The sequence below is a fragment of the Ammospiza nelsoni genome, chromosome 11 (assembly GCF_027579445.1).
Source record: "Ammospiza nelsoni isolate bAmmNel1 chromosome 11, bAmmNel1.pri, whole genome shotgun sequence".
NCBI classification, from domain to species: Eukaryota; Metazoa; Chordata; class Aves; order Passeriformes; family Passerellidae; genus Ammospiza; species Ammospiza nelsoni.
Window position 1 is genome coordinate 8,930,625 of NC_080643.1, and position 19,762 is coordinate 8,950,386.

The 19,762-nt window shown below is 50.6% G+C and overlaps 3 protein-coding genes across 8 annotated transcripts in view; 2 read left to right on the forward strand and 1 right to left on the reverse strand.

Annotated features, from left to right (window-relative positions):
- ARIH2 (ariadne RBR E3 ubiquitin protein ligase 2) overlaps positions 1 to 1,255 on the forward strand; it is a 34,949-nt gene extending 33,694 nt beyond the window's left edge. For 5 of the 6 annotated variants that reach the window (XM_059479794.1, XM_059479791.1, XM_059479798.1 and 2 more), the window contains one exon: positions 764 to 1,255. Coding sequence is in view for 3 of the 6 variants with exons in the window: in XM_059479791.1 (XP_059335774.1) it covers positions 764 to 883 (120 nt within the window). In the remaining 3 variants the exon portion in view is untranslated. The remainder of the gene's footprint in view (positions 1 to 763) is intronic. The other variant, XR_009419216.1, reaches the window with a different exon arrangement.
- Positions 1,256 to 1,385: 130 nt separating this feature from the next.
- P4HTM (prolyl 4-hydroxylase, transmembrane) lies at positions 1,386 to 19,743 on the forward strand. Its single transcript, XM_059480103.1, has 9 exons — positions 1,386 to 1,634; positions 1,706 to 1,787; positions 11,819 to 12,009; positions 13,041 to 13,137; positions 15,105 to 15,267; positions 16,871 to 17,056; positions 17,466 to 17,556; positions 18,002 to 18,125; positions 19,405 to 19,743. Exons 1-9 carry the CDS (start codon positions 1,386 to 1,388, stop codon positions 19,632 to 19,634), a joined length of 1,413 nt encoding a protein of 470 aa, XP_059336086.1. The 3' UTR covers positions 19,635 to 19,743.
- Positions 5,881 to 9,906, reverse strand: LOC132078150 (secreted frizzled-related protein 5-like). The gene is made up of 4 exons (XM_059480104.1): positions 9,364 to 9,906; positions 8,406 to 8,578; positions 7,373 to 7,462; positions 5,881 to 6,215 (listed from the first exon to the last, which is right to left on the reverse strand). The coding sequence occupies exons 1-4, from the start codon at positions 9,687 to 9,689 to the stop codon at positions 5,881 to 5,883; spliced, it is 924 nt and encodes a 307-aa protein (XP_059336087.1). The 5' UTR covers positions 9,690 to 9,906.
- Positions 19,744 to 19,762: the final 19 nt, after the last annotated feature.

Sequence of the window (19,762 nt, forward strand, 5' to 3'; positions counted from 1 at the left end):
AGAGCAGGTATGTGGAGTTTCCTAATCCCAAAGAATTTTCACTTCTGTTACATAATTGTCCAGCTTTGAGCTAAATGAGAATGAGGTTTTGTCTCTCCTTCTCTCCTTCCTTCACTCCCTCCCTCTTCTGTGCCCCCACAAAATATTTTGCTATGAATTCTTGTTTGTAGACAAGCCAGACCATATAGCTGTGGCGAGGCTTACTGAACAGGCTGCTGAGATGCTTGGCTGAGGAACAGTAATAAAGATTGCACAGTGCACCCACTAATTCTTTCAAATTTTCTGAAACTAGAGCTTTGTCAACAGTTCCATTTATTTTTAAACAAACCATCCTTTCTGAAAATGATGAAAGCCCTGGGTTGCACACACAAATCCTATTGCCATACTCTGGGAAAACAACAGGAATTGCTTTTGCTGCCCAGGCAGGACCACTTCTGTGTTGGTGTTGTACAGAAAGTCATGGCCTTCAAGACAAAGTGTGCAGGGCACAGGGGCTGCTGGCTCTGTGTGTAAGCTGAATGACACTGCTCAGGAGGCAGGTGACAGGAAGGAAATGAGGGTTCTCAACACCAGAAGAAAGGGCCATTTCCCCCCCTGTAATAAATACATGGCTCTCTTTGAGTTAGCAAGGTTATATGGTTGTAGGTAATAAAAAGTGGCTCAGGAGTCTTTAATTCTGAGGTACAAGTTTCCCTTTGATGCGTTAACTGCTACAGATGTGGAATGTTTGCTCTCTTTTTTCTTTTTTTGCACTTGTTTCCAGCTCCTGCACCAGCCCGACACCTCTCCATCCTTGCATCTGGTACTCTTTTATTTGGGCCTCGCTTGTGTTAGTGCATTGGCTGCCTCATCTCTGTTCGTCCTCAGGCTTCCCAGACTGTAACAAAACGTTTTCTACTGACACCATAAACTGCATGACTGCTGCCCCGTGCAGCGAAGTCTCTGTGCCCGCCCGGGGCAGCAGAAGGTTTCTGTACTATAGTCTTGCACTCTAAATTTTAGACTTTTTAACCAGGTGAAAAATAGAACTTTATTTTTAAATGAGGCACTTGTTCTGGGAATTCCTTTCTCGGCCCCGGTCTGGTTGGGGCTGTGGGACAGCGCTGAGGTGTGTGGGAGGACACAGGACTGCTCCCACGCCTCGCTTTTCTTCGCAGGCACCAGAGAGGGGCAAGGGCGGCGGAAACCGCCCGGGAGACGGTTTCCAGAGGTGTGCCCGTGGTTTATTTGAAATAAATTGTGACTTTCTAACTTCGGCAGTGTCCCGGCTGTTCTTATCGGTGCTCGGGGAGGTGGGGGGGGCTCGCGTCGCCGTCCCCGCCCCGCGGTGACGCAGCCCCGCCGCGCCGTTGCCGTGGTGACGCGGGGCCGGCCGGGCCGGGGCGATGGCGGCGGCGGAGGCGCGGGCCGAGGGGCCTCCGCTGCCCGGCCCGCCGGGGGGCCGCCCGCGGCCCGTCTGCTCCCGGCCCTACTTCCTCGTCCTCATGGTCTTCGCGCACCTCTACGTCCTCAACGTCCTGGGGCTGCTGCTCTTCGTGCACCTCAGCGCCGGCGAGCCCGGCGGGCCGCCCGCAGCCCCCCCGCCGCCGCCGCCGCCGCCCGCCCGCGCCCTCCCGCGCCTCGAGGGCATCAAGGCAAGGCCGCGACCGGGGACCGGGAACCGGGGCCGCCGAGCGCCGGGCGCTGACCGCTGCTCTCCCCGCAGGTGGGCCACACGCAGCGGGTGGAGCTGGTGCCCGGCAGGGCCCACGCCGTGCGCACCCTCAGCCTCAAGCCGCTCCTGTTCGGTGAGTACCGGCCCCGCCGGGGCAGCGCTGCCGGGCCCGGGCACGCCGGTACCGGGGGTTTCCGCCCTGCCGGCGGGCGGGGGCTGTGTGCGTGTCTGTCTGACACCGCCGCTGCCTTACACCCACCCGGGGGAACATGACTCCCCGCGTGTCGGCATCACCGCCCGGGGCTGCTGCTCCTCGGGGCTGCGCTAAACAGAGTGTGGTATCCTTCAAGGTATGTTAATATTGATGCAAAATTGGCAGAGGTTACGTGTTTCTGGATGGCCCACTTTGAAGAATTTGGAAGATTAACCTTTCCAGGTTTTTCAGGTTTCTGTAAAATACTAGGAATAGGCAGCAGATCGCTGGCAAGACCCTTGAAGAAGCTGCTCAATACAAAGAAAGGACAAACTTTTGTTAATAAATTATAAAAAAACAATTTAGTATTGATGCTTCAACACGGAGGAAATTTGATAGATTTAAATTCTTCCACCATTTTGTGTCCTGTTCTAGATTTATCTCTATTTTTGGCTTCTCTGATGCACAACCACACAACATCTGCCTTTCAGATATTTTTAAATCTTCTTTACCTTTCTGTGATGCTTTGCTGTCACTGGTCAAGTCTCACTAATTGAACTCTGTGTTCTGGAAAGTCACTGACAACATGCTAAATAATTTGAGGGGGAGGAGTCAATCATTACAAAATTCCTACTGTTGCAAAGTCAGAGAAAACCTGTTATTTCTGAAAAGAGCATAGAGAATCTTTCAGGTGCTTTCTCAATAAAATAAATAGAGGGATTTTTTCTGATTCTAAATCGATCATACACACTGAAAACCTCACCATGAATTTCTTAGTGGATTTCTGTCTGACATTCACTAAACAGACACACCAACCTGGAGCTGATAACCCCACAGCATCACAAAACTGGTGTCATTACCAGAACCACAGTCTGAGGCAGTTGCTCTGGTTTTCACTCAGGAAAACTCCTGTTTCCTCTTCCCCTGCCTTTCCAGTACCTCTGAAGTGAAACAGTTGGTCCTGGCCCCCAAGAAAGGTGCTGAAGATGATAAAAGGCAGGTTTGTTCTAGCAGCAGTAATCCTGCAGTTTTTAGCTTCTTGTTCCAGCACCTCCATTGGTTTTGAGGGAAGCTTTGCTCCCTGAGGATGCTGTCACAGACAGTGACAGACATTCTCCATTTGAGATGCCATGAGTCTGTTATCCTTTGTCCTCTGATAAGGAGTCCCTTATTTAGAAACTGCAAGTTTCAAGACAATTCTTATCTCCTGGATGAACCTGCCAGGAGCCAGCTCTGACTTTAAAAGACTTCCAGAGACTTCTCTATCTATGCAAGCAGTACCAATGTCATTCAAGTGGTTTAAAAAAACTAATTCATTGTATCTCTGTTACTTAAATTAGTAGAAGTGTGTATATAATTTGGTTGTGTTTGGTGATTACAGAAACCATTAGCAAAGACTCTTGAGTTTCTGGGGATTTAACACAAAATGCTGCAGTGTACAAGAGCCAATTTAAGCAAACAGGAAAGTGCCTGATCTGTCATCTTTGCTTTCAGCAGAGCAGGCTGCAGTGGGACCACAGCACAAGACACTCATGAATGATTTAATGTGTTCTCTGGGCTTCAGAGCATGGGCTGGGCACTGTAGGGGAACTTGAGGTTTGGTTTTTAGTTGTGGGTAAGTCACATCTGCATGGAACCCAAGCGTATTTTATAGAGCTATGAAAAAATCACTGCCCTATTTTCCCCCCTCTGGCTACAAGGCATCATTTCTAAAGCTTGTAAATCAGACCATCTGTGCAGTTTTCAGTTGGGAAACTCTAGTAATCAAATAACCCTACTAATGGAAAACAAATCAGACAAAGCCTTTTCAACCTTCAGAGCTTTTATGTGTTTTGTTTTCCAAACGCAGTCTGTTCAGAAGATACTGCCATTGCAGGGACCACCTGACAGCAGAATCAGTGGATTGGGCAGCAGTTTCTAAGACAAGACAGTGGGGAGGAATAAAAATAGGAAATTTGACTGTGTTTTTCTTCTGAGCCTCGGGGAAGAGGAGTAAGCACTGCACAAATGTCAGGGCGCAGCTGAATTGCAGTGTGTGTTTCTGAGCACTCGTTCCAGCCCGCACCAGTGTGAGGAGGAGCCCGCGGCGAGGGCTGCTGGTGTGCCCTGTGAACACGGGGACAGTGTGTGTGTGTGCCTGTGAACACGGGGACAGTGTGTGTGTGCCCTGTGAACATGGGGACAGTGTGTGTGTGTGTGCCTGTGATCACGGGGACTGTGTGTGTGTGCCCTGTGATCATGGGGACAGTGTATGTGTGTGCCTTTGAACACGGGGACAGTGTGCGTGTGTGCCCTGTTAACACGGGGACGGTGTGTGTGTGTGCCTTTGAACACGGGGACAATGTGTGTGTGTGCCCTGTGAACACGGGGACAATGTGCGTGTGTGTGCCTGTGAACATGGGGACAGTGTGTGTGTGTGCCCTGTGAACACGGGGACGGTGTGTGTGTGTGTGTGTGTGTGCCTTTGAACACGGGGACAGTGTGTGTGTGCCCTGTGATCACGGGGACAGTGTGTGTGTGTGTGCCTGTGAACACGGGGACAGTGTGTGTGTGCCTTTGAACATGGGAACAATGTGCGTGTGTGCCCTGTGAACACGGGGACAATGTGTATGTGCCCTGTGAACACGGGGAGGTGATGTGTGTGTATGCCCTGTGAACACGGGGACAATGTGTGTGTGTGCCCTGTGAACACGGGGAGGTGATGTGTGTGTGTGCCCTGTGAACACGGGGACAGTGTGTGTGTGCCCTGTGAACACGGGGAGGCGATGTGTCCCCAGCAGACCGATGTGTCCCCAAGCAGACCGGCTGTCTCTGCACGGCATCACCAGCAGGGCAGAAAGCATTCCTCCCAAAGGCTGGTTTTTCCACTTGTTCTGGTTTTTTATTTCAGCCACAGGTTTCAACCAATATAGAAAACTTTCCATGGACAGTGCTTTGTTAGGCTGTAGAAATCCCACTTGTTTCCTCATTTGGGGGTTTGCTGTTTTCTGCTCTGTGGTCTGGAGCACAGTGTGTGCCCCTGCAGGGAGTGACAGTCCTGCTTGAGTGAGATAGCTGCAGAGAGACTGAGTTTTCCCATATTTTTCTCATATTTTCTATCTTACTTATGTACAGATGGAAGGCGAGGCAGCTGTGAAAGGTTTCTCCCCTGCTCCCATATCAAAACTGAAATATCCTGCTGTGCTTGGCCTGGAAATCACCTCCCAGTCCCGAGCAAAGCTGCTGTTCACACCAGAGCAGAGCTTTGAACAGCTGATGTCTCACTCGTGCTCTGCTTTTCTCAAGGTTCTTGTGATATCCCCAGTTACCAGAATCTTCTGATCCACACTGAATTTCTGATGTTGAAAAACAGTTTTTTCCCTGTTATGTAGAAACCCTCAGCTATCTGCTCTGTGCCTTTCCTGCTTGAGAATGGCTGTTTCCTTTTGCTCGTGTGGATGCTCATCAGCTCTCAGTGCAGGAAGCTAGAGGGACAGCCTGACTCAAGAGCAGAGTTCAGCATGCAGCTTTTAAGGGGCTGGGCTTAGCCAGGGTGGGTTCCTCTCCCCGTTAATTTACCTCAGACTGTTCAAGAGTAAAGTATTTGCTCCATTACAGAAAAAGTATCACTTCACAGTCAGGGAGACTTTCATGTAATCTCTGGACAGAAAATAAGCAGGCATCAATGTCTCAGGGTCAAATAATGAATCTGAAATACCAGCTCTGATAATGAGAACTAGAAGGAACTGTTATTAAGGGTTTCTTCTAGTTTGTCCTCACCTGCATAGTTTTGTTGTGATGTTGGATCCTATGCAAAGCTGAACATAGCACGTCCTGGATCTACAGAGCATTGTCAGAGGAACATGTTAAACCTGCATCCTTAAGCTCTGTCTTGGTAAAACAGGGATCTGTAGTGAAGCCCTATCTGTGCACTATGACTGCTTCAAATCACCTAGAAATATCACTGTACATCTCCAAAACACCACCTGCCAGGGAAAGGAGTTTTCTAGCCATAGGGAGGGGAGCAGTTTCTTGTTGCTGGAGTTGAACTTTTTCAGACCTTCCATCCTGCCTGTTCGGGGCAGCGGTGGTGCTTCCACCTCCTCACTGCCTGGTGCAGGTTCCTGTTCCTCTTCTGCCAGGCATAGGCCTTGTTCACCACCACTTTGTCACTCTGCACGTCACCACTGACAACAAAGACCCCTGCCTGGGTGCCTCGCATGATGTTGTGGGCGCAGGTGGCATCTATGTCCAGCCACTGCTGGAGCCTGGCAGGGATTTCAGTTCTGAGCAGCGGGCCGTGCTTCAGCACCTCCACTTTGGAGGGGTCCAGGTCGAAGTCTGAGATGGTGGTGGTGGTGTTCCTCCTCAGGATTCGGATTTTCACTGCTGCAGGGGTTGGAAAAAGAGCTGTGAGTTCTGTTTACTCTTCATAGCTCTCTCCTACTTCAAGACATGGAGCCAGCCCAAGGCTTCTCTGCTGTCTCTGTAATGTGGGGAAGTATCTGTCCAAGCTTTTCCAATTGCAGTGAACTTCTGAAAGTTCTCATTTGAGGTTAGTTTCCAGTACTGAACACTGTTCTTAGAATCACAGAATTATTTAGGTTGGAGGGTACCTCAAAGATCAAGTTCAACCACTGACCCAGCACTGCCCAGTTCACCACTAAACCATGTCCTCAAGTGCCACAACCACATGTCTTTCAAATGCCTTCAGGGCTGGTAACTCAAGCCCTTCCCTGGGCAGCCTGTTCCAGTGCTTGATAATTTGTTTGGTGAAGAAATTTTTCCTATTACCCAATCTGAACCTCTCCATTGCAACTTGAAGCAATTTCCTCTTGTTACTTGGGAGAAAAGGCCTCCTTCTCCTTCTCAATCCATTTCCCTTCTAAGAGTGGCAAAGGTGTATCAGTACCACTGCAGAAACCCTGAAGGAATCATAGGCACAAGCAAGCAGATGCATCAGTCCTGGTCTTGTGCAAATTACTTGACTTTTCTCTGAGCAGGGATTTCAGAAGTTACATGACTGACAGCTGCTCAGGATTTGTAACCTTTTTTATTGAAAAATATCTTTATTTTTCTGTATGTGTGCCTGAATTCAGGACAGTATCTTGAAAACTTCCTGCCATGTGATTGAGCAGCACCAGTGCTGCTGCTTGCTTGGACTTGGAGCAGGAGAGTCACAATGCTAGAACAACACTATTAAAGTTTGAAATAGCTGGCATGGAATTTGCTAAAGATTCTTACAGGCATTGATTGAAATGTTTGTCTGCAAGGGAAAACCAGAGTACTGCTTGTTTTTAGCACTCACAGACCAAAACCAAACCAGAGCCCACAGAAATAAATCAGATCTTCACTTTCAGTGCTGCCAGGAGCTGGGTCCTCCTGGTGCCTCACAGGTAAGGTGGAAACTGAAAATCCCTGGGATCTGCTGTAAAAGTTGCAGTTTCTCCAAGTCACTATGTTATGGCAAAGCTATTTTCTGTCCATGGCACTGCTTGGCTGCTGGAGGGAGTGGTGGCAGTTGAGAGAAAAAGGAGTGTACTCACCAAAATCATTTGCACAGAGGCTTTCCAGGATCTCCCTGGCAGTGCTGGCCTCCTCAAGCTCACAGTCCTGGCAGCTGGCTCGGGGCACTGCTGCAACACAAATGAGGTTATAACACCCTTGTCAAGCTTCACTGGAAAAGGCACAATGAAATTTTGGGATCTGCAAGTGGTGGCTTGCTGTTTCTTAGTGATGGTTCTTCCTGAGCTACCCAGGCCCTGGAGAGGTACCTCAGACAGGCAAGGTGGGAAATGTTAGACTCTCCTTCCTGTGAAGGCAAACACTGCTTGTCAGTGCTTTGTTCAGGCCTGTGTGTGTTGCTGCATGTTAAAGCAGCAGTGAAAATGCGTAATGAAGATCTCCTAATGTGGATGAAACAGCAAAACCAGTGGTATGGCCAGACTCCATCCAGTGATGCTGAAATGATGTTGAAATGTCTGTTCTCCCCTTAACTGCTCTTGAATCTTCCCCCAGTGTTCATCAGGATCTGGGTGTTAATTGAGTCCTTCAGACAGACTTTATTCCAGTGTAACTCATGTCTACAGAGGCTCATGTCCCTTCATGGTGTTTCCAATGTTTAGAGAGAAGGCTTACAAAACATTTCTTTTTGCATGCTTTTAAGCCCTAGACACAGCTGAAAGATCTGGGCTGCAGCTCCATAGCTGCACTGGAAGCACATCTCACTCACTGCTGGGAGTCTGCACTCCATGAGCTCTCCCACTGTGCCTGGGCCGGAGGCTTTGCAGCCTTTCCTCCCCCCTGCCCCAAACCCTGCGGGGTCTGATGGCACTCAGGGAGATAATGAATAGAGCAGAGAGAGGAACAAGCCGCAGCCAATGTTATGCTAATTTTCTATACACGGTTCCTAGAGAGAACAAAACTAGAATTTGTATTTTTTTTTTTTTTAAATACAGCTTAAAACCAGAAATATGCAGAATAGAAACAAGTATGCAGAATAGAAACAAGTCATAGGATCATCCTTTTGAGCTTTCAGTGTTATATATGGGAAAATACATGAAGCAAAAAACCTCTTACTTCTCCTGCTTGAGGAATTTTCATCCATGGAGACTGCTGCAATGCACAGCTCATGGTCTGCAGGGAACTTGTTGCAGTTGAGGATTTCGGGCCAGGGGTAGCCGTAACAAGCCATGACGGGCGCGCAGCTTCTCTTGACGGCCTCGCAGAGGCTGCGGCAGGGGAAGATGAGCCTGGGGAGGGGATGGGCATTCGGATGAGCCTGGGGAGGGGATGGGCATTCGGATGAGCCTGGGGAGGGGATGGGCATTCAGCGCTTCCGTGTGCCTGCCCGGGGGCTGAGGGTCGAGCCCTAACACCGCTGCTGCTGCACAGGGCTGTGAGAAGGGTTAGCAGGCAGTTTGGGGATCTTTGACTTTTTTTTTGAACATTCATGACTAGGAAGCAAGCAAAGAATTTTTGAGGACAAGAGGGATAGGGCAAGCTGCCAGAAGCCTTTCACCTTATGGTCTTCTCTAGTTGTGCAAAGACTGCTTATCTTTAAAGGCGCCTGATTAAACACCACATTTCCTTACAGCTCTGTACTTTGAGAGCTGTACCTCAAAACTGGGGATTTCTTTCTGCTGCTGGAACTGTTGGGAAACTGAGAACCATATGTTCAGGGCAGGAGCTGGGGTGAGGGGCTGCACAGGAGGTGGGAGGTGGAGCTGGTGTGTGCCAGCAGCCACTGCAGTGTATGAGGGGCTGGCCAGGGCATGTGGCAGTAGTGCCTGGGGTGAGAGAGCAGAACCCAAGGAGGGAACATATTTCTGCTCCTGTGATGTGAAATGCTCATGTTTTGCTTTCAGAGGGATGATCCCTGCTGAGTAATCCAATTGTCCCTTGCCGAGAGCAGCAGCACTGCTTGTTGGGGACTGCACAGATCACATCGAATGCATTTTCTCTCGGGAAGCACACGGAGTCGTGCTCCTGCAGGGAATTAAGTGTTACACTGAAATAACTCATAAAAGCATCTTACCTGTCCAAACAGATGGGTGCAAAGAGGGAGCAGAGGAAAATCCTAGCGTCTGGGTGGCACTCCCTGGCTAGCAGGGGCAGCCAGCTGGAAGACTGCTGGATGACTTCTGTCATGGTCTCATGCTCCAGCAGGTTGGGGATCCTCATGTCGGAGTAGCCGATGTCGTAGCAGAGGGCCATGCTCTGAGGGATGGGCATGCAGCTGGAGGATCTCCTCAGGTAGCTCCCCCGGGCACCTGGAGAGCCCCAGAGCAGCAGGCGGGCCAGGAGACCCAGCAGCCACGGGCCACCCAAGCTCCAGGGGTGCCTGCCAAGGGACCTGACCATGCTTGGAGCAAGTGAACCAACAGCACACCCCGCACTGAGCTGCTCCTGCCTGTGGAATGCCTTTTATAGGCTACCAGCCACCTCTTTGTCAATCCATCCTCATTAAGTGCGGCCCTTTCAGAGCCCTCATGGGGAAGACAATGCTCCAATTTTCATTTGCCAGAGGCCCCGATTGTTTGTATTTTAGCAGGGGTTTGGCTTAGATCAGCAGGTGTGGAAATGAGGGCAGTTGGGGAGGGGTGAATGACTTGGCCCATGTGTCTTGGGGCTCTTTCAGCCAAGATTGAATCTCTGTTTGACACCAGTGCTCCAACCCATCCCCTTTCTCTTGCTCCAGGATTAGTCATTATTTCATAAACCGTAATGTTTTCCTCTCTTTTGTTTTTTGTAAAAGCAATCAAGTGTTGCTTAAAGTCAATTAGGAGGCATTTGTTTAGCTGGATCTATTGTTGAGCAGGCAGGGAGATAGGATGGTCTCACAGCCACAAGTTAACTGTTTGAGAGAGCTGGGGGCAGAGAGGAACTAATTTGCAGCTGTGGAGCCAAGTTGTTTGCAGACAGATTTGGCAGCACTCAGCTGGAAACCCCCTCACCTTGCAACCTGCATGACCACACACTTTCCAGTTAACAGAATTCCTGCTTCATTCTGAAATCCCCTTACTGCTGCTGAAGAATGGAATTGTCGTTCCTCCAGCATGTAATTAATGTTCCATCAGCCATCATTATTGTAGCCCAGTTTGGGGAACCTGAAATACTGGGGGTGTTGGTTGCCAGTGCACATGGTTCATGTGGACCTGGTGCTGTGCCATGAGGTTCAAACTGGTCAGTAGAAGCTCCAGCTCTGAAGCATCCTCTGGCACAAGGACCCTGTGCTGCCTGTGGCAGAAATTGTTTCCTTGGAGTGTGTTATGGATACAGCTGGCTGCATTGTGTTCCCGGGGCTTCCCAGGAACAGCTCATTTTCTACAGGGCTGGTTCTGGTGTGTGCTTAGCAGGAAGCCAACTGCTTATTGACAGCTTGAGCCGATAGGGTTGATTTCAGGTCATGAAAGTAATTAATTTTCCCCTCCATTTGAGGACTGCTGCTGCAGCTGATCTATAACATGTCCTTGGCACATACCTGCAGGAGCTCTAGGGAGCTGCAATTTGGAGAGCAGGACCTTGGGTCTAGGAGCACTTAACCTGTCCTGCATTGGTGGTTTTCCTTTCCCTTTTCAAAAGTCTCAGCAGCTCATACCAAGGTCACCATAGCTGTGACAGACACCAGCCAGGAGGATCCTCCGAACCTCCTGGGCCACAGTGTAACTGTGCTCTGGAATGGGACCTTGCCAGTGCTGTCCAAGTGCATGCCCAGTGTACCATGCAGCTAGAAGTCTCCTAGCCTCATGGCCATCAGTGGATTTTTCTGCACTTTAATTTGCTTGGGAATGTGGACTTTCCTGATTGCTGCTGGGTTTGTGCTGCAAAGGAAAGCTGGAGATACCTGGGTATGGAGTTTGGCATCATCCACATTCAGTATTTTCCTCTTTAACATTGCATTTGAAGACCATTATTAGTGGGAGAATCAAGAGAATGAGTGGGAGTAAGTTAGAATTTTTCCCCTTTCTGTTTGAGTTGTATAATAGAGCACTGTGCCATGTTCCCCTGGAAGGGATTTGGTTTTGTGCAAAGTGCCTTCCTCTCCACATGAGAGCAAGGAAGTCTGAAACCCTGGCCATCACTACTGCCCACTGTAATGATTTTTGGCCTCCCTTCCTGTAAAGCAGCAGTTCCCAGACTGTGATCCACATGGTACCTTTGAAATGGTAATATGCAGAGATATGCACGTGTTTGTTCACTCCTTTGTCCATTGTGGTATCTGTGAGAGAGTTTAAGGGCTTGACCCCAGGGTCCAAGCATTTAGGAACTGCTGCTATAAAAATACCTGCCTCCAGCAGCTCAGGTGTGTGGTGTATGCTCTTTGAGAGCCCTTTTGGTAGAAGGGTGGATGTTTTTAAAAGTCCCAAACTTAGTTCCTAAATTTTCCCCCTACCTATTTTGATTTTTTTTTCCTGAGAGTCCTGCTACCAGCATGGGATCCCACTGTAACAGTTCCTCAGTCTCTGTTCCTGCTCACACTTCTGCTGCAGAAATCCCTGACTTCCTGACAGAGGAGGAGTGCAAGCTCATTGTCCATCTGGCAAAGCTGAAGGGACTACAGAAGAGCCAGATCCTACCAACAGAGGACTATGAGGAAGCCATGGAAATGATTGAAATCAGCCAGATGGACATTTTCAATCTGCTGGATCACAATCAGGACGGGCAGCTGCAGCTCAAAGAGGTAGAGTGTGGGCAGACTGGGGAAGGTGTTCTGGAGACCCTCTGGCACATCCCCTCATCAGATGCTCTCTTGGTTACTCATGTGCTTGGGTGGGGCCAGAGCCCAGAATGTACCAATCACAATTTGCTTCATTTTAATGCCTCAGAATTTGTGCTGGCCTTCAGAATGGAAGTTTCCGGGCAATTTGCAGCAGCTGTCATGCTATTGGGAGGCAGCAACAGTCCTTGGCAGGACATGTGTGATTTGAATATGCTGGATAAAATGTTCCTGTGCTGTGGATTGTTGCCTCTTGCTGTGTGTCCTGGGAAGTGAGTTTGTCACGCAGGCTGCTTTGTGGGGAACTCACTGTGTGAATTCACAAGCCCCAGCAAAGGCACCCCTATAGATGAGCCAAGGACAATAATAAGCCTCCTGTCCACAGCTCTTCAGCACCCTTGCCCTGTATGGCAGGATGCATCAGGGCAGGTACTGACAGTTCAAGCGTGTCCCTCCTCAGGTTCCCATTCCAGGTGAAGCTGGGAGTCTGAACCATCCAGTGCACCATGAGTGCTGTGGAGTATGGGGAGCTGTGCCGGTGCCAGCCCAGGGCAAGGCTCCTTTCTCTCAAGGTCAGAGCCTGCTGAGAGCTGTTCAGGCTTCTGCATCTCTCTGTACATGTTGAAGGGAAGAATTTTGTTCCAAGCCCTTACCTTGAACAAGTAAAAGCATTCACTCATCAGTATCAATATTATCATCAATAGCTTTACTTTCCTTTCAAGAGAAAGCTGTGCTCTCTCCACCCCAGGGCTGGTTAACCAAGTTCCAGCAGTCGTTTGCCATGACCTAAGCTGGAAATAACAGCACTCATCAGCAACACTCTGTGTGTGGCTGCCAGATGATTCTCACTGCAATCGTCTTTCTGCGGAAATGTGCTGATGCCTGTCTGGCTGATGTGCTGTGGAAGAGGTCCCACCAGGCCTCCCACAGGGAATCTGTAGGGTCTCAGGAGGGCAAGAAACCAGTGGGATTTTTGATCCATTTATGAATTTCAGGTGTTGACCCATACCCGACTTGGAAACGGCAGGTGGATGACCCCTGAGAACATCCGGGAGATGTACACAGCGGTCAAAGCTGATCCTGATGGGAATGGTAAGAGCAGCTCCATGGCAATCCCTTCACCCTCAGCACCTTGGACACTTGCACAGCCATATGGGGCAGAGCAAGACCTGTGTCCCTGCCCAGGCCTTTTTTTCTGGCTGAATTCTTTGAAGGGAAGTAGCACTGCCCTAGACACCTTCTCAGGGAAGTACATGCAGGGTAATCCCCTTACTGCACTCCTGCATCACCACTCTAGTGGCTAACTGGTCCCACTGCCTGGGCTTGGATCTTGCTGGAGCAGGACCAGACCACAACTCTGCACTCCCTTTCCCCTGTCAGACCTGCCTTGGTTCATGCCCTGCTATAACAGGATCTTAGGATCTTCTGATACAGAGCTTTTGTTACCTGGGATGCAGGTGTTCAGACACACATTGCATGCTCCCCCGTTTTCAGGGAGACTTTCACAGCAGGTCAAGAGGCCCGTGTCACTGTGAGGGGAGAGTGGAATAAGTGGAGCTGGGGGTGATCTTGTCTGTCAGCCTTTGGGGCTGACCCCCCTTTCTGCCACTGCAACCTCTCTGTATTCCATGAGGCCACTTCTGCCCCTCCTGCCTCCGCCTCCCAAGGGCTCCTGCTGGTCCGGACATACACTCTAACCTCTGCTGCTCTAATTAGAGTGGCCTCAATTAAGCAGCACTCCATTTCCTAATCAAATTAAGTGAATGCACAGTCTCTTCCAGTGACCTAGCATTGAGAGCTGCCCACGAGGAGCTGCTTTGGAGTTGAAGCAGTAGCAGTGTGAAAGCGTAAATATCCGGAGGGCACCCTGTGCAACTCTCCTCCAGGCCGGTGGCATTCTTGGCATGGGTCTGACTGAGTCCTCAGTGGCTTTTCCACCATTCTGGACATTAACAAATGAAAGGTCCTGTTAAAGGGCTATTGGCAGGACCTTGCTTCCAGAGTACTGCTTCCCTCTGTTGTTAGATTGGTACATGACACTGAGGGACCAGGTCACAACCTGGATGTGGCACTGCGTCATCAAAGACTGTGGGGAGTCAGGGGAAGTGCAGACAGAGAGACACTAGGAATAATGACAATGGATCGTTTGGTCATGACCTGAGGATGTGGCACCTGAGGAACTGTCCCTGGCTGACCCTTCCTCCTGCCAGGGGGTGCTCATGCCCAGGGAGCAGAGCTGGCACCCAGCAGCACTGGGTTTGCTGCCTGAGTGAGCTCCTCTCCCAGCCCATGGCGTGTGCAGGCCAGCCCAGGGCAGTGCACTGCATGCTGCTATCAGGGACCTGTGCAAGGCTTCCCTTCTCCAAAAGGAGGAAACAACAAATGTGAGGATTTTCCTGAAGCTGAGAAAGAGTCCACCCCTTGCTGATTCCAGCTGAGTGCAAACAAGAAATACCTGTTTCAGGAGAAGCTGCTTTATACTTCTTGCTTTTCTGTTATTTCTATTTACGCAAGACCATACTGTCATGCATTCCTCATTTATGTTTTGCAGTTACACAAATCAGGAGAATGTACTGCTTGTTTTGGGTTTGGCTTTTTCTTAATTACCCTGCAAGATCATATAGAAAATGTGGTCTGAGGTCCCACTCTGTCCTTAAACATGTTGATTTAAATACCTAAATAATAAGCCTCAAGACATTGGGTGGCACAGCTTCCTTGTGCATATCAGAACTGTAGTGTCTGTTTCTCTCTTTTGATATATTGATTTGTGGGTTTCAGGAGCTTTTTAAAGTTTAAAACAGTGTTTTGCCTGTCCCAGTTCTGACCCTGCACAGTTCAGTTTGGCAGGTTGCTCTGTGTCCCCTGCTGCAGGCGAGAGCACTGCTGGAGCCCATGATCAGGGGCAGGAGGGGGGCAGCCTGTGCTGCACAGTGAGCCTTGACTGGGTCTGTGTGAGGAAGGCAGTTTCTGCAGTGCCCTCAGCTGGTGGTTCTCCGAGTACAGGATGCAAGAACTGTTACCTGCACCAGAGTCAGGTGGCCTTTCCTGTGTTCCCATAGGTGTGCTAAGTTTGGAGGAGTTCAAGCAGTTGAATATCCGTGATTTCCACAAGTACATGGGAAGCCAGAAAGTGAAGATGAGTGACTTGGTGCGCAACAGCCAGCACACCTGGCTGTACCAGGGCGAGGGGGCACACCAGGTCATGAGAGCCATTCGGCAAAGGTAAGGGCCAGGGAGCTGAGGGGACGTTGGGTTTGGGTAGGCAAAAGCATCACCTGTGTGCTGGGAGAGGCAGTGGCACACTTCCTAATTGTGTGAAAAGTCCTTGGAGTATAAAGAGCAATGAACACAGACACAAAATGGAGAGAGGAGGTTTTCATTAGAAGAAGAATTTGCATTGTCCTGTGGAAAGGGAAAAAGAAAAAATCGAGCCTTTCAGCATCTCCATTCACTTTTGGGAACAGCCCTATAAAACCAGGAAGATTTGGCACTATATGAAATCATTCATTCTAATTAGTAACTGAGCTTACTGGGAGAAACTGCCCGGTTCCAATGCTGTCTGGGTGCCAGCAGTTACTGTCATTTGCTTTAGTTACTCATGCATTTCACTGAAATCTGTCTTTGCTGTTCAGAGCTGACTTTTTAAAAAGCACGACTTCACCTTAAATTAGTCAAGTTAGTTTAATCCTCCAAGCACACATATTGTAGGGCAGCTCATGGCAGATGGGAGAACCTCTTACCTTTCCCTTCATCTCAGATTTGGTACTGGGAAGAGCTGAAGCCCAGTACAAAAGCCAGATGATGTAGCTGTAGTGAGTTTCAGATAATTGGCTGAAGACTCGCTTGTTCTTGTGGTGCTGGTCCTCACCCAGAACGTGGGTGGGTAAAATCTGTCCTGAGGCCTGAAAAACAGCTGTTGGCCCCTCCTTTTCTTCAGTGCATTCCAGTGGGAAAATGGGGTCACATATTGCCTTGATTAGAGCAGACTGTGGCTGTCACCTTCCCTGTGCCAGCTAGCCAGCACACACAGGCATTGGCATTCTGCTCGCACGCTCTGCAGTTGGCCACTGTCAGGAGGATGTGAAGACACAGCACTGAAGGAGGCTCTTGGTCCTCCTGGGACCAGGCAGCGCCTGCAGGGGCTTTGCCACCCTGCCCAGGTGCCACATTGTCCTTGCACCTGCCCCAAGGGCTTCACCAGTCCGGATTCTCAGAGCTCTGAGTGTTCTTTGGCAGGTCTCAAGACGTACCTGCTTGCCTTGGGGATGATCTCAGATGTAGCAGTGGAAAAATCCCAGAGCAGGAGGGCTCCGGTCTCCTTGATCACTTCCAGTGCCCCTCTGCCCTGGGGGAGGCTGCTGCAAAGGCAACAGGGAAAGGTGAGTTAGGTGACAAGACTGTTCCTAGAGCTAGTCTCTGGTTCACTCTCAGCAGGGGTCCTGTGCTTTGCTAACTGTCCCTGAGGTGTGTAGGTGGTGTGCAGGAGTCCAGAGAAGTGATGAGATGGCACATGAAGGCTCCAGGGACATGCACAGAAGGGATCTTGCTGAGCAAGCAAAGTCTTCCTGAGAGCAGTCCTGCTAGAGATGCTGCCTTCAGTTTTGTTTTGGTTTTTTATTAACCTTGATGAGGGTTTTCTGAGCCGATGCTGATGGTCCAACAGATGAGTAGGACCTGGCTGTCTCTTGGCATGCTCGCTGCAGCCCATCCGTCTCTCCGGTCTTTTGGGAAGGGGGTTCTCTTTCTCTGGGTTTATTCACTGCTTGGGAGTAGTGGCTGATGAGGTGATGGTGGCTTTGCACTCAGCAGCTCTGCTCTCCCCCAGGGTAATGCGCCTCACTCGCTTGCCCCCCGAGATCGTGGAGCACAGCGAGCCCCTGCAGGTTGTGCGCTACGACCAGGGAGGGCACTACCACGCCCACATGGACAGCGGCCCCGTGTTCCCCGAGACTGCCTGCAGCCACACCAAGCTTGTTGCCAATGAAAGCGCTCCCTTTGAGACCTCCTGCCGGTAAGCTCTGCCCTGAGCACGTTAGACAAGGGCTGTGAAGAGCCATTTCACCTCACCTCATCTCGCCTGGGACTCAGTGCTCGGGTTGTGGGCTCACAAACCAGCTCAGGACATCGCAGGCATGAAGGGGTTTTAAAGGGGATGGGGGCAAATCCCACCTGGGTCCATGCAAGGAAGGTGGAGTGGGTGGTCCTGCCCCAGCAGAGCCTACAAGCACACTCATTACTCTGGGCAGGGGTTTTCTTTGTTGTCCTCGTGTTACTCTTGGAGAAAAGCTGATGGTGTAAATCATGTGCAGTGTCATGTCTTGGAGGAGCCACTTTATTTATGGTGGAGCAGCTTGGCATGGGGAGCCCCTGTGCATCTCCTCCTGCTCCAGGTGTGTCTCCTGACAGTCTCTGTCTTGCAGGTATGTCACCGTGCTCTTCTACCTGAACAATGTGACTGGGGGAGGTGAAACAGTCTTTCCTATTGCTGATAACAGGACGTACGAAGAGATGGTAAATTAACCTCCCTATGTGTTACCCCTGGGGATTCTGAGTCCCTCTTGGAATGTCTTTATTCATTGTGGCTGCAGAAGGGGTCTGGTGTGTTAGGTTGGTGTGCATTAGCATTTGCAGCTAGAGCATTGGGGAGACCATGTTCCACGTACAGTCTTTTTCCTCTGAGGACAGGGGAGGAGGCACAGAGCTTTGACAGCTCAGCTCTCCCTCCTCAGAGGTGTGAGGTGTCAGGTAAAGTGTTAAGAAATGGCAGCTGCTCAGAAACGGGTTATGAACTTCCTGGGGCCTGAAACTGGCTGCTCCAGGTGGGTTATGAAAGCTCCTGCATCAACCTTAAGCTATCCTGTGGAACACTCAGACAGGAGTGAGGGGCAGGGGTATCCCAGTGCGTGTGCCTTGTTCCAGCCCTGTTTGTGACATCTTCCCTGTGGTTTCTGTCCAGTCCTTGATCCAGAACGACATTGACCTGCGAGATACTCGGAAAAACTGTGACAAGGGCAATTTGCGAGTGAAACCTCAGCAAGGCACTGCTGTCTTCTGGTACAACTACCTGTCAGATGGAGAAGGTACAGGCTCACTTAAAACTGGGGTCCTGGGAGAGGTGGGATTGCAGTAGGTGACAGCCATCATCTTCTTGCTGCAGCTGGGAGCTCAAAGAGCAGCCAGAAAAAGGGTGGTAGCTGCCTGCTAGTGGGAACTGTAGAGTCTTTTTGTCAACAGCTGAGTAGGAGCTTCCTGACTCTGAAAGGCCTTTGTTTACAGGCAGTAGGTCAGTGGCTCCTGATGTCTTTGGGGGACAGGACTAGCTAGCAAACAAAGACCTTGGCTGCACTCGCCATCACCAGCTGCCTTCCATCCCACTGTGCAAGCTGAAACTCCTGCTGGAACTTGGTCTGCAATTCAAAATGTGTCACTGATGTGGTGTTGGCCAAAGGGATGGGGAGGGGAGGTAGACAAAGGCACGACCATCAGCTCTGCAGCATGAGGACACATGGGCCACCCCATGCCACGCTTGGGGCCAGTGCCTGCTTTGTAGCTGAGCCACAGCCCCACGATGTGTCCTTGGGCTGTTTTTGTCACAAAGCACAGTGCGGTTTTCCCTGACACGCTGGGAATGAACATGAATCTTTAGGGCTGCTGGTGAGTTTGGCACCAGAAGGTTTCCATGGCAGACTTTGAGCTTTGGTTAGAGGAAGGAGTATAATGTCCCAGGTCCCCTGAGAGCAGCCCATGTTTCCATCTCTAGAAAATCCACAGAGGAGGTCACAAGACCAGTGTTTGGCCTGTTGGGTGATAATAGCAAGAATTGTCGCTCTCCTACTAGAAGAGCCCTGTTGTGTTTTTATGAGCAATTTGTTCCTAAATGGAAAGTGGCTGCTGATGTAAGTCTGCCACAGAAAAACGATGGGATCATTGTAAACAGATCATTTAAGACTGCTGAAATGCAATCTTTAAAACGGCTGCAAGCCTCTGGCTTCCTCAGGCTTTTTAGTGGCAGAACCCATCTCTTCTGTGCCAGCCTTCCTTTTTCCAAGAGAGCTGAGAAGGACAGGCTGTGATCTGGATTGTGAGAGCCACTTGTGCTGAGTGGAGAGATGGAGGCAGCGGGCATTTTGCACTCAGGGAGCTTGCCCTGATGAACTCCTTGTAGGCGCTAGGGTGAGGTGGCGCTAAGATGGAGGGGTGCAAGGGAAAGTAACTGCTGGAAGATGTATCTGAGCTCAAATCCAAGCAGGTAGTGCAGGCAGGAGAGACAGCATCGGTGTTTGCTGGCCGTGTGTTCCTGTGTGGTCCCAGCTGTATCTGCCTTCCTGTGCCACCGTTTAACGGGGCTCTGCTCCGCAGGCTGGGTGGGAGAGCTGGACGACTTCGCTCTGCACGGGGGCTGCCTGGTCACCCAAGGCACCAAGTGGATTGCCAACAACTGGATCAACGTGGACCCCAACCGCCGGCGGCAGCAGCAGTTCCAGCAGGAGATGGAGCGCTTAGCGGGGTCCGAGGCGGGGCCCGGGGCCGGAGCCCCGGGGGAGTGGACAGTGGACAAGGCCTACAGCGGGGTGCACCTGGAGCTGTAGCGCCGGCAATGCCGCGCGTGCCCTTTTCCCGCGCAGCGCGGGGGGGCGGGGCCGGGGCCGAGTGCGCGGCGGGGCCGCGTCGCGCGCCAATAAAGCGTGAGAGACACGGGCGGCGCCTCCGCGTGCTC

Coding starts and splice junctions, on each gene's coding strand:
- P4HTM (XM_059480103.1), top strand. CDS start 1,386: ATGGCGGCGGCGGAGGCGCGGGCCGAGGGGCCTCCGCTGCCCGGCCCG. Junction 12,010..13,040: donor GGCAGCTGCAGCTCAAAGAG/GTAGAGTGTGGG, acceptor TATGAATTTCAG/GTGTTGACCCATACCCGACT. Junction 13,138..15,104: donor AGCTGATCCTGATGGGAATG/GTAAGAGCAGCT, acceptor GTGTTCCCATAG/GTGTGCTAAGTTTGGAGGAG.
- LOC132078150 (XM_059480104.1), bottom strand. CDS start 9,689: ATGGTCAGGTCCCTTGGCAGGCACCCCTGGAGCTTGGGTGGCCCGTGG. Junction 8,579..9,363: donor GCACCCATCTGTTTGGACAG/GTAAGATGCTTT, acceptor TCCCCTCCCCAG/GCTCATCTTCCCCTGCCGCA. Junction 6,216..7,372: donor CCTCTGTGCAAATGATTTTG/GTGAGTACACTC, acceptor CAACCCCTGCAG/CAGTGAAAATCCGAATCCTG.